Source organism: Rattus norvegicus, chromosome 3, assembly GCF_021556685.1.
Source record: "Rattus norvegicus strain SHRSP/BbbUtx chromosome 3, alternate assembly SHRSP_T2T, whole genome shotgun sequence".
Taxonomy (NCBI): domain Eukaryota; kingdom Metazoa; phylum Chordata; class Mammalia; order Rodentia; family Muridae; genus Rattus; species Rattus norvegicus.
The window spans coordinates 76,882,306-76,895,142 of NC_141536.1; the positions used below are offsets into that span (position 1 = coordinate 76,882,306).

The 12,837-nt window shown below is 38.8% G+C and overlaps 2 protein-coding genes and 1 non-coding gene across 9 annotated transcripts in view; 2 read left to right on the forward strand and 1 right to left on the reverse strand.

Annotated features, from left to right (window-relative positions):
* Positions 1 to 12,837, forward strand: part of Ckap5 (cytoskeleton associated protein 5) — a 103,068-nt gene that overhangs the window by 75,784 nt on the left and 14,447 nt on the right. For 6 of the 7 annotated variants that reach the window (XM_087651838.1, XM_087651835.1, NM_001426928.1 and 3 more), the window contains 8 exon segments: positions 2,462 to 2,587; positions 5,988 to 6,137; positions 6,424 to 6,627; positions 6,807 to 6,942; positions 7,463 to 7,656; positions 10,344 to 10,516; positions 11,872 to 12,045; positions 12,270 to 12,390. In XM_087651838.1, coding sequence (XP_087507964.1) covers positions 2,462 to 2,587; positions 5,988 to 6,137; positions 6,424 to 6,627; positions 6,807 to 6,942; positions 7,463 to 7,656; positions 10,344 to 10,516; positions 11,872 to 12,045; positions 12,270 to 12,390 — 1,278 coding nt within the window. 7 annotated transcript variants of the gene reach the window in all.
* The window catches only part of F2 (coagulation factor II, thrombin), a 40,695-nt gene continuing 30,846 nt past the window's right edge, over positions 2,989 to 12,837 (reverse strand). The window contains exon 13 of the transcript XR_015682173.1: positions 2,989 to 3,029. The gene's annotated coding sequence lies outside the window, so the exon portion shown is untranslated. The remainder of the gene's footprint in view (positions 3,030 to 12,837) is intronic.
* On the forward strand, positions 7,173 to 7,282 carry Snord67 (small nucleolar RNA, C/D box 67). Its single transcript, XR_015685131.1, has one exon. It is a non-coding gene; the product is annotated as a small nucleolar RNA SNORD67 (small nucleolar RNA).

The following is a 12,837-nucleotide window of genomic DNA, read 5'->3' on the forward strand; positions in this document are numbered from 1 at the left end:
ATTGAACTCAGGACCTCTGGAAGAGCAATCAGTGCTCTCAACCACTAAGCTATCTCTCCAGCCTGGTTTCTGTGCCTTTTGTTTGTTTGACTGGTTTCATTTTTTCTTACACAAGATAAAACTTAAGTACTGAGACACAGAGCAGATCCCAGAACAGTCATTCTGTTTCCACAAGATGTTGTCATGGAGATCTTGAGTATTTTTCTTCATGAAAAGAAACGAGTCTAACATAGTGGCAAACACATTAAATCCTAGCACTGGGTTGGGTAAGACAGATCTCTGCAAGTTTGAGGCTAGCCTGGTCTATCTACATGGTGAGATCCTGTCTCAAAAATGAAGGAAAGAAAGTGTAGGCACCATCAGCTCTGGGAAAATCAACCCTTTTAATGGTCCATAGTTGACCATAATCCCCTTCCTTCACATGGCTCAATTAGGTCATCAGGTATAAAGGTACTCCAAGAAATTGGTTTTGGGGTTTTTTTTGTTTGTTTTTGTTTTTTTGTTTTACATTTATTGGAGGCTGAAGAATTGGATCATTGGATCAACAGTTAAGAACACTTGTCATTCATGCAAAGAACCTAACTTCAATTTCCAGCACTCACATATTGGCTCATAACCATCTGTAGCTCCTGTCCCAGGGGATCCAATGCCCTCTATTGATGTCCACCGGTACCAGATGCATGTGGTGCACATGTCTGTAAATACATGCAAAAACACTCATACAGATAAAAGTAATCTTTAAAAAAATAAAAATAATAAAATTTGAATCTTAAAAATTGACTTATTTTGTGTATGGGTCTTTTGCTTGCCTGTTTGCTTGCCTGTGTGTTTGTGCACCACATGCATGCATTACTGGTCAAGTTCAAAAGAGAATGTCCCCTGAAATGGGAACTACAGAAATCTGTGAGCCATCTCTCCAGCCCCCTTGCAAAGCACTTCCATATAAATGAGCTTATGTTTACTTTGACTGAATGATGTCAGTATTTAGAAAGAAATTCTGGGCAACTAGAAAATTTAGTGTTTGCTACATGACTTCAATAAAATTCAGATTTCACCTTAAGCATGTGTACTATTCATTTTTCTTATATCTGATAAAAATATCTTAGCCATTATTTTTTAAATCTAAGTATTTAAAACATTTATAGCAACTTTGATTAGAGACATTTAATACAAAAAAAGAGAAACATTTAATATCTTAGTTGCACTATGGTAGCGATATAATAAAGATACATAGAGAAAAATAGAGTTGTTTTTTTTTATTAACTTGAGTATTTCTTATATACATTTCGAGTGTTATTCCCTTTCCCGGTTTCCGGGCAAACATCCCCCTCCCCCCTCCCCTTCCTTATGGGTGTTCCCCTCCCAACCCTCCCCCCATTGCCGCCCTCCCCGCATAGTCTAGTTCACTGTGGGTTCAGTCTTAGCAGGACCAAGGGCTTCCCCTTCCACTGGTGCTCTTACTAGGATATTCATTGCTACCTATGAGGTCAGAGTCCAGGGTCAGTCCATGTATAGTCTTTAGGTAGTGGCTTAGTCCCTGGAAGCTCTGGTTGCTTGAAATTGTTGTACATATGGGGTCTCGAGCCCCTTCAAGCTCTTCCAGTTCTTTCTCTGATTCCTTCAACGGGGGTCCTATTCTCAGTTCAGTGGTTTGCTGCTGGCATTCGCCTCTGTATTTGCTGTATTCTGGCTGTGTCTCTCAGGAGCGATCTACATCCGGCTCCTGTCAGTCTGCACTTCTTTGCTTCATCCATCTTGTCTAATAGAGTTTTTTCAACTAAGTGATATGAACTGTATAAGTGCTATTCATTTATTAATATGGAATATATAATGAAATATATAGATAGTATTGACATATATAACTATGAAATATATAACTACATAAATAAATAGTAATGAAATATATGAATAGTATTGAAAAGCCTGGCAGTGGTGGTAAACACATTTAATCCTATCACTCAGAGGTTAGAGGCAGAGATCTCTGATTTGGAGGCCAGCCTGGTCTACAGAGCTACTTCCCGGACAGCCAGGCCACACAAAGAATCCCTGTCTTGAGAAAAAACAGTATTAAAGGTCTCAAGAAAACTACCCAAAAAAACTGTCTGTGACCTAGGCTATTTGAGTTATTACCAGTTCATATAGATGTGTGTGTGTGTGTGTGTGTGTGTGTGTGTGTGTGTGTGTGTGTGTGTGTGTGTGTGTGTGTGTGTTTTGTGTGTGTGTGTGTGTATCATTTTTTGCTCAATGACTAATGAAAAGTCATATAATATAATTTTAAAACATTTATACACACATATGTAATGAAAATCAAAAGAGGCCGAGGTGATGAAGAAGTTGAATCTGGTCTGCATAGGAGAGCTCCGAACAGTGATATCTCTGATGAGTGCTCTTATGCTAGGCAGCAGCATATATTTATCAGAAGTGGCCTAACTACTCAGTATTCTTTTAACTCTGGTTGTAGAGTGCACAAGGGAAGAAAGTGCCAAGCAAAACCACCTTAAAGGAAGATGATGATAAATCTGGGCCTATTTTCATTGTTGTTCCAAATGGAAAGGAACAAAGGATGCGAGATGAGAAAGGATTGAAGGTAAGGAAGTGATGAGAATGTTTGGGAAGTTTTGCTTGCTCTTGATAGTCAGAGTTTTTCAGACTAGGAATAGTGGCATAAGCCTTTAGTCCCAGCAGAGGCAGGCAGGTATCTATTAATTTGAATGCAGACCTCTTGAATTTGAGGCCAGCCTGATCTACATAGCATTCCATCCAGGGAAATATAGTGAGATGCTGTCTTTTAAAAAAAAGTTACTGGGATCTTTTTTGTTTGTTTCTTCAATATGGACTTGTTAGCAAATGTCTGTAATCCCAACACTGAAGAATATATGAAGCAGCAAAATTCTAAACTTTAAGAGCATCTTAATGTTACTTAGCAAGACCGTATCTCAAAAGAAAAAATGTTGGCCTGGGGAGATGGCTCAGTGGTTAAGAGCATTGACTGCGGGGTTGGGGATTTAGCTCAGTGGTAGAGCACTTGCCTAGGAAGCGCAAGGCCCTGGGTTCGGTCCCCAGCTCCGAAAAAAAGAACCAAAAAAAAAAAAAAAAAAAAAAAAAGAGCATTGACTGCTCTTCCAGAGGTCCTGAGTTCAATTCCCAGCAACCACATGGTGGCTCACAACCATCTGTAATGAGATCTGATGCCCTCTTCTGGTGCACCTGAAGACAGCTAAAGTGTACTTATATATAATAAATAAATAAATCTTTAAAAAAAAAAAAGAAAAAAGAAAAAATGTTTAGTTTGAAATTTAAGTTGTAGCTGATAATTGAGTCTCTTCCTTTATAAATTAACTTATTCTTTCTCTAGGATTACTTTAAAAGAAAAGTTATTCTTTTTTGTTGTTGTTGTTATAGTTTTGGTTTGTGATGGTGTTTGGTTTTTTGTTTTTTGGTTTTTTTTTTTTTCTTTCTTTTTCCATCCCAAGGTCTCTGTAGCCCTGGCTAGGAGATCCTCCTGCCTCTGCCTCCTGAGTGCTGGAATTAAAGGTATATACTACCATTCAGAGCAAGGAAAAGTAATTCTAGCAAAGAGAATTAAAGAATGGACCTAATTGTTTATGTCTTCTCTAAATAGGAAGATGATTTAACAGTCCTTTAATATTTTTTAAATATAAAAACATAGTATTCATTGATTATCATCAGCGGGACATATTAGTGGCTACTATTCTAATCCTTGTAATATACAAGATGCAAACTCAGTACCAACCATATGTGCAGCTAATGCAGTTGTTTAAGGTGTTCAGAGCATTTGCCCAGTATGTACCGTGGCCTGGCTTTCATTCTGAGCATAGTAGACATTTCATTTTTGATTTTGAGACAGATTCTTATGTAGCCGGCTGGCCTGCAACACCAGGCTACATTTATTTACTTGTCTTCTACCACCACACCCAGCCAGCGTGGCAGAAATTTTAAAAATCACTTTCCTTTGTTTCTTTGTTTGGTTTTGTTTGGTTGTTTGAGACAGGGTCTCTCTATATAACTCCGGCTTATTCTGTAACTCACTGTGTAGATCACAGTGCTTTGAACTCACAGACATCTACCGGCCTCTGCCTCCTGAGTGCTGATATTAAAGGTATGTACTGCTATGTAACCTGTGGGAGTCAGTTTTTAATTTTCATCGTATGAGCCCTAGATCTGAACTGAAGGCAAGCACCTTTACCATTGAGTCATCTTGCTGGCCCAAAATAGATTTTTCTTAAAATTGTTTGTTTGTTTGTTGATTTTATTAGTTCTTTGAATTTTTTTCATGCAGTGTATTTTGATCTTACTCCCTCCTCTATTAATCCTATCAGGCAGATCTTTTAGTTCTAGGCCAGCCTAGTCTATATAGTGAGTTCCTGGACCATAAGGTCTACATAGACCCTGTCTCAGAAACAAAACAAATTACTTAGTTATTTGCAGGGATATGCATGTTTTTGTAAATATACACTTGTATATTACACATACATATTTTGATTACTTTTAATCTAATCACAATATTGCAGTCATAGAATTCAAATTAAGCTGTCACAAACATGTTTCAGAGTTTGAAGAGATAGCTTAGAAGTTTAAGAGCACATACTGCTCTTGCATAGGACCTAAGTTTGATTTCTAGCAACATGTGAAGTGGACCACAAACTCACGTAACTCTAGGTTACATACATATAATTTTAAAAAATCAAATCAGGTCTTTTAAAAGTACATTTAAATATAGGTCTTTATGCACATAAGTAATTATATCTACTAAATTCCTAGAATGGTATTATGTTTTTTTGTTTGTTTGTTTGGTTTTTTTTTTGGTTCTTTTTTTCGGAGCTGGGGACCGAACCCAGGGCCTTGCGCTTCCTAGGTAAGCGCTCTACCACTGAGCTAAATCCCCAGCCCCTGTTTTTTTTATTTTGGAATGTTTTTCCTCTAAAAAATTATGCCAACAGTGTTTACCGTGTAACACAATTGTAACAGTTATATGCTTGCTTTTTTGTTTTGTTTTGTTGGGTTTTTTTTTTTTTGTTTTTAGTTTTTAGTTTTTATTATTTGTAGTGACACATTTTACTATATAGCCCTGACTGATTCCATGGTGCTAGGATTAAAAAATAAATAAGTGGTCATCAACATTTATTTATGTTAATAATTGCTCAAAATTGTTTTCTTGTAGGATTTCAGAAGTATAACACCTTGAGCTATATTTTGTGTTCATAATTAATTACTCATGAGTCTTATTTAACTAAAAAGTATCTTAGAGCCAAGCAGGGTAGTACATGCTTATAGCCCCAACATTTGGAAGGCTTAACCAGCAGGAGCTCAATTTTGAGTCCAGAGCAATCAATATACTGTCTCAAAAAAAGAAATAAATGAGGGGCTAGAAAGGTGGCTCAGCAATTAAAAGAGCACTGACTGTTCATGCAGAGCACTGGGATTTGATTCCTGACATCCACATGGTGGCTCACAACTGTGTTGTAACTCCAGCTCCAAGGAATCTAGTACCTTCTTCTAGCCTTCAAAGGCACCAGGCATGAATGTAACACATAAACATATATGTATATATATGCAGTCAAAACACCCATACACGGGGTTGGGGATTTAGCTCAGTGGTAGAGCACTTGCCTAGCAAGCACAAGGCCCTGGGTTCGGTCCCCAGCTCCGGAAAAAAAAGAAAAAAAAAAAAAAAAAAAAAAAACCACCCATACACAAAAATGAAGATGAAAAGAAGAGAAAACTTTTAAAAAAGGACTGAGCGGGCTAAGACAGAAGGATGACTATGAATTCAGGGCCAGTCTGCTCTCTGTATTCAGTACAGTGTGTACTAAATAGCATGAACCTGTCTCAAAAAAAAGGAAGAAAAAGAACAGGACAAGAGTACAAAGATAGCACATTAAGTTGGGTCTTTCAACTGTACCAGGTGACTCTCAGCTGTTTCAGAGTAACTGCCTGCACTCAATGCCTTTCTGTTTCCCCTTCAGGTGCTAAAGTGGAATTTTACTACCCCACGTGATGAATATATTGAACAGCTGAAGACCCAGATGTCTAGCTGTGTGGCTAAATGGTTACAAGATGAAATGTTTCATGCAGATTTTCAGCATCACAATAAAGCCCTGGCTGTTATGGTTGATGTAAGTCTTCAAATAGATAAATATCTATCCCAGGAATATGGAAATATGGGGTGCTGTGAACTGGTCACAACTTTCAGTCCCTTGAGGAAGGAGTAGAATACACCATGTTTTCTGTAGAGCTGTTTCATTTGATAGAATAAATGATGCTGTATTTTGGGTATCCTGGTGAAGGTTTAAAAATCTTACATTTTCTTTTGGGCACCATTACAATTTAAGAAATATATGCCTAGTAGAAATTTAAATTTATATACAGTCTTACCTGTGGGGTTTTTACTTTCATTTTAAGCACTTGGAAAGTGAAAAAGATGGTGTCATCAGCTGCTTAGATCTTATCTTAAAATGGCTTACCCTCCGGTTTTTCGACACCAATACAAGTGTCCTAATGAAAGCACTGGAATATTTAAAATTGCTCTTCACGCTCCTGAGTGACGAAGAGTATCATCTCACTGAGAATGAAGCATCCTCCTTTATCCCCTATCTCATCCTCAAGGTAATGTGTTCTTATCCTGGGAGGCTACTTGAGTTCTGAGCCAACCTTGGCTTTTACACTTTTACTCCCTCATTTATGGCACTCTCCTTTCACTCACTCTCAAGATCCTTTCAAAATACAATAATGCATGAAATAACCATTGCACTCAGAAAAGGTCTTGGTCATTTCTTGTTGACCAGGTTGGAGAACCAAAGGATGTCATTCGTAAAGATGTCCGTGCTATCCTGAACCGGATGTGCCTTGTCTACCCAGCCAGCAAAATGTTCCCCTTCATCATGGAAGGAACTAAGTCCAAAAACTCTAAGCAGAGAGCAGGTAAAGTCTGTCTGTCTTTCTAGAGTTGATGAGAGCTAAGCTCAGAGCCCCATATGTGCTAGACAAGTTCTCTACACTGAGCCGTAGGTCTCAACCCGCCCTGCCTTCCCATCCCCAAAATTAAAGTTAAGGTGCAAGTCTTACACAAGTGATTCTCAACAAGTCATTTATAAATGAGCAGTGACATTCTTTAGTGTCCATGTAGTGGATTCCAATTTTCTTGTTCAGGCTGTGAGAGTGATGAGTTGCACACTGGTGGAGCCATAGTATCAGGTGATACAGGCACCACTCAGTACCACCCTGGTGACAAACCAAGTGCACAGGGGCCATCTGACTCACAGTATACCCTGTCATGAACACTTATTATGCCCACTGTTTCAAATATGACAGTATAAAAGAAAGAAAATTCTAGAAAGACCCAGAATAAGGTTTTGGCACTTCCTGTGTGCCAAAGAAAAGTTGTAGAAACTTCTATACCATATTTTTGGGTTTCATTCATCTGTTCTTTCTTCCCCAATAGAGTGCCTGGAAGAGCTAGGTTGCTTAATTGAGTCCTATGGTATGAATGTTTGTCAGCCAACCCCAGGAAAAGCCTTAAAGGAGATAGCTATTCACATAGGAGACCGAGACAATGCTGTACGGAATGCTGCCCTCAACACCATTGTAACAGTGTACAATGTGCATGGAGATCAGGTGTTCAAACTGATTGGAAATGTAAGTAATATTTTTCTGTATGTCTTGTCAGTATGTTGTAAAAGAATTCCAAGGTTTCTTGGTTGTTGAGTTTCCTGTCATCTTAACTCTGCTAGAGTTTCATTGGTTATTAAGCTTAACCTGTCAAGATATCCTAGATCTAGGTATGTATTTCAAGTACTTTCATTGATGTTGGACCTCTTTGCTGTGTTTAACTGGAATTTGTTTTTAATTTACAGCTGTTTACTTAAGATATGAGAGCTATTTTTGAATCAAGAAATCTGAGCTAGTCCGGATTTTAAATACTGCTCTATGAATTTTGGTGCATTTGGTTATTGGATAACAGGGTACCCTTTTGGGAACACTGTTGGATACAGACTTCACCCATTTTCTGCCTCTTGATTCCTTCTTCCTTTTGAGCCAATCATTACTGTGTCTTGGCCTCAGTTCTTCACTCTGGTAAAGTTATAATGGCTCCTTTTTACTGCACTGTGCATTCCACTGTCTAATAAAATCCTATCACCACCCTGGGTTCGGTCCCCAGCTCCGAAAAAAAAAAAAATCCTATCACCAATGAAGAAGGACACAAAACACGAGACATTTAACAAATTACCAAAATGAAAAATCATGCTTATAGATGCTGTTTGTTTTTAGCAACAAAACAAAGAAACTTTTTTTTTACCTTTTCTTCTTTTTCCTTCCTTTTCTAAAAATTGTTTTTAAAGTTTGATATATGTCAGACCAGACTCAAACTCACTATGTAGCCAATGAATATCTTGAATTTTTGTTTGTTTATTCTTTCTTTCATTTGTTTATATTTACTTTGAGGCAGGGTCTCTCTACGTAGTAGTCATTGAACTGGCTATTTTGACCAGGTTGGCCTAGAACCCTCAGAAATCCTCCTCTTCTCCCACCCCCAACCCTTCAGTACTAGAGTTAAAGTCATGAGCCGCCATGCCCAGCCTAAGACTGAACGTTTCTGATTCTCCCCCTACGTCTTTAGTGCTAGAATAACTAGTATGTACAACTGTGTCCAGTTTTGAATGATGCTGTGTCAAACCATTTTGCACACACTAAACAAGCATACTACCAACTGAGCAATCATCAGATGCTATTTTAGCTGTTTGATTATAGTTATTAATATTAGTTATTTCTTTTATATCCTTCCTTTCATATGTTGTTATTATAGATGTGTAGTTATTAATGGTGGTTGACTTAATAATATAGTGATATGATGGGTAAAGTTGTTTTGCAACCAAGCCTGATACTTGAGTTTCATCCCTGGAACCCACATGGTAAAAGGAAAGGATCAACTCACACAAGTTCTCCTATAACTTTTATATGAGTATTATGGTGCTTGTGTGAATGCATACACCCAACATGCGCGCGCGCACGCACGCACACACACACACACACACACACTCACTCACTCACACTCACACCAAATAAATAAATGCAGAGAAGCACTTTAGAAATAATGTAGTAAGTTGCCTTTATTTGTTTTAAGATTATATTTTTATATGATTGAGTCTTTTGCCTACATATACATATGTGCATATGTGTACCACATGTGTGCCTGGTGTCTACAGAGGCTATAATAAATCATGGAACCTCTAGAACTGGAGTTATAGCTGGACCTAGTAGTATACTTAGGAGGCAGAGGAAGAAGACCTCTCTGAGTTCCAGGACAGCCAGGGCTATTACACAGAGAAGCCATGTCTTTAAAAAAAAAAATCTGGACAGTGGTGGTATTACACACTTTTAATCCCAGCACTCAGGAGGCAGAGGCAGGCAGATCTCTGAGTTCCAGGACAGCCAGAGCCACAGGGAAACCCTGTCTCGAATAACAAAAACAGACAAGGGGTTGGGGATTTAGCTCAGTGGTAGAGCGCTTGCCTAGCAAGCGCAAGGCCCTGGGTTTGGTCCCCAGCTCCGAAAAAAAGAACCAAAAAAAAAAAAAAAAAACAGACAAAAACTGGAATTACATGATTATGGGGCACCATGTAGGTGCTGGTAACTGAACCTAAGTCCTTTGCAAGAGTAGCTAATACTTTTTAATAGAGAACCATCTATCTAGTCCCTTAATTTAGAAATTTTAAAGTAAATTTGATCTATCATAATAGCTTCTTATTTTTTTCTATGTGAAAATTGTGTGTGTGTGTGTGTGTGTGTTACTTTGTTTTTAAAAAACTGGACTTGTGGGGCTGGGGATTTAGCTCAGTGGTAGAGCGCTTACCTAGGAAGCGCAAGGCCCTGGGTTCGGTCCCCAGCTCCGAAAAAAAGAACCAAAAAAAAAAAAAAAAAAAACTGGACTTGTTTGTGTGTAGCCCTGACTGTCCTGAAACTCACTCTGTAGTTCAGACTGCCCTTGAACTTAGAAATCTGCCTACCTCTTACTCCCAAGAATTAGGATCAAAGGCATGTGCTACCACTGCTTGACTTCTTTTAAGCTGAGAAGGGTAATTTTTTGAGACAGGGTTTCTCTGTATAACAGCTCTGTGTGTTCTGGAACTCCATTTGTAGTCCAGACTGTTTTGTAGACCAGCTGTCCTTGAACTCAGAGAAACCTGTCTGCCTTTGCCTCCCAGTACTGGGCTTAAAAGTATGCACCACCATACTGGGCTTGCAGTGTATGGTTCTAGATTTTTATTCTCCAAGTAAGATTTGTATTTTAGTGAATGGGTGTGCTAATAGTTTGACTTTCACAGCTTTCTGAGAAGGACATGAGCATGCTTGAGGAGAGGATAAAGCGGTCAGCAAAGAGACCTTCTGCTGTACCCGTGAAACAGGCCGAAGAGAAACCTCAGCGCACACAGAATATAAACTCTAATGCCAACATGCTACGCAAGGGACCAGCTGAGGACATGTCCTCCAAACTTAAGTATGTGAATATAGATAGCTGTCTGCTAGCATATCTGTGGACTTAGCTGTATGTGCTCAGAGCTTGTCTGTAACATAATCTTGAGTTTTTGTCATTGTCATGCATGACAGAGTGTCTGGGGTAATGTCTTATGATCAAATGTTGAATCTTTCACTCTTCATTGTCTTTGTCTCAAAACCACTTCTAAATGGTCTTGTGCCTTCTTTCACTGCTTTTCCGTGGACAGAATTATGTATCGCACTTATAGGATGTAAGTACTGCCTGCTAATTTCTCATTAGCAGGGCTCTTATATCTTTCTAACTTCTGACATGGATTCATCCCCTCTGGAAACTGTTAAAACAGGGCAGCCGACTGTGGCCATAAGTATCAGGCCTCCCATGAAAGTCTTCTTTATATTTGGCTGTATTCAAGTTCCTGTTTTTGTTTTTATTCTTTTGTTGTTAGTGTTGTTATTATTTTGGATTTTTTGAAACAGTGGTCCTAGCTGTCTTGGAGCTCACCATGTAGCAGGCTAACCTTAAATTGAAGAGTTTCAGCTCTGCTTCTCAGAGTCCTGGTATTAAAGGGGTGCACCAGCACAGCAGACCCAGCTTCCTGTTCCTGAGATGAGGCTAAAGAGATGCATGCACCCCAGAACTGGCCTACAGCCTCAGAACAGTGCCTGCCAAACAAGATAGTGACAGCAGTGTTTGGGGTTGTGTGTGCTACAAGGATACTTTTAACCAATTAGAATTTGGAAATTTACGGGTTGGGGATTTAGCTCAGTGGTAGAGCGCTTGCCTAGCAAGCGCAAGGCCCTGGGTTCGATCCTCAGCTCCGAAAAAAAAAGAAAAGAGAAAAAAAAAATAGAATTTGGAAATTTTGCATAACTATATAATACTGACCTATGAAGGATGACTTCTTCAAAAAGTAATGACTAGCTTTCAAAGTATAAAATGTGCTGAAAACTACCTCTAAGGTGCCTATGATTAGAACTTAACACTGGTTAATTTCATGGATAGAGTAGGGAACCGTTATTCTATTATTAATACTTTGGCTCATAGAAGTAGATTTTGAGTCTATATAAGTATTTTCTGCTCCAAGTGGAATAGAAGTTCAAGATTATCAACAAGGCTTTTGTAAATTAACCAATCTAAGCAAAAATTAAAGTTGCCTGCTCTCAGGATTATCCTGAACCAGTGTTGTTACTTCAGGCACTTTCCTACACTCAAGAACTTTAATCCTTCAGAGGGGCTGAAACCAGAAGTTGAACATCTGTCTTGAAGCTTTGAGGCAGCTAGCAGCGCTAATATTATCCTTGTGTTAAGAAATCCTCCTCTTAGTTTAGGAACCTCTTTTTGCTTTCTTCCTTCAGTCAAGCTCGAAGCATGAGTGGGCATCCTGAAGCAGCTCAGATGGTTCGCCGAGAATTCCAGCTGGATTTAGATGAGATTGAAAATGATAATGGTACAGTCCGATGTGAAATGCCAGAGCTTGTCCAGCACAAACTTGATGACATTTTTGAGCCTGTCCTTATTCCTGAACCTAAGTAAGTTGAGCCTTTTCATTTAAATACAAACAGTTCATGATCATTAGAGTATATACCTGAAAAGAACCCACTATGGAAGTATGCCGTTGAAATTCCTAGAGTTGATTACTACCTAATAGTGACATCTTTATTAAAACCTGGATCTAGTAGAGAATTGCATAATCCTCACTCATTAAAATGTCTTGTAATGCATACTGAATTTTTCTTTGTGATCTGTTGTCTAGGATCCGGGCTGTTTCTCCACATTTTGATGACATGCACAGTAATACAGCATCCACAATCAATTTCATTATCTCCCAAGTAGCCAGTGGTGACATCAGCACAAGTATCCAAGCTCTGACACAGGTAATGGTAATGCTTCCCATAATAGTGATTCCTTCCATGGATCCATGTAGAGACTTGGACGAATAATGGATCCTACTAGTACAGTGACAGTATTGAAGCAGGCAGGCACACAACCACCACCCAGTTACCATTTGTATCAGACCCCCTGGAACTAGAGTTCTAGACAATTGTGAGCTACCACGTGGGTGCTGGGAATCAAACCATTCATCCACCAGAAGCTATTTTTTTAACCATTTTTTTTTTTTTTTTCTCTTTCTCAGAGCTGGGGACCGAACCCAGGGCCTTGTGCTCGCTAGGCAAGTGCTCTACTTCTGAGCTAAATCCCCAACCCCTTTTAACCATTTTCTTTTTTTTTTTTTTTTTTTTTTTTTTTTTTTTTTTTTTTTTGGTTCTTTTTTCCAGAGCTGGGGACCGAACCCAGGGCCTTACGATTCCTAGGCAAGCGCT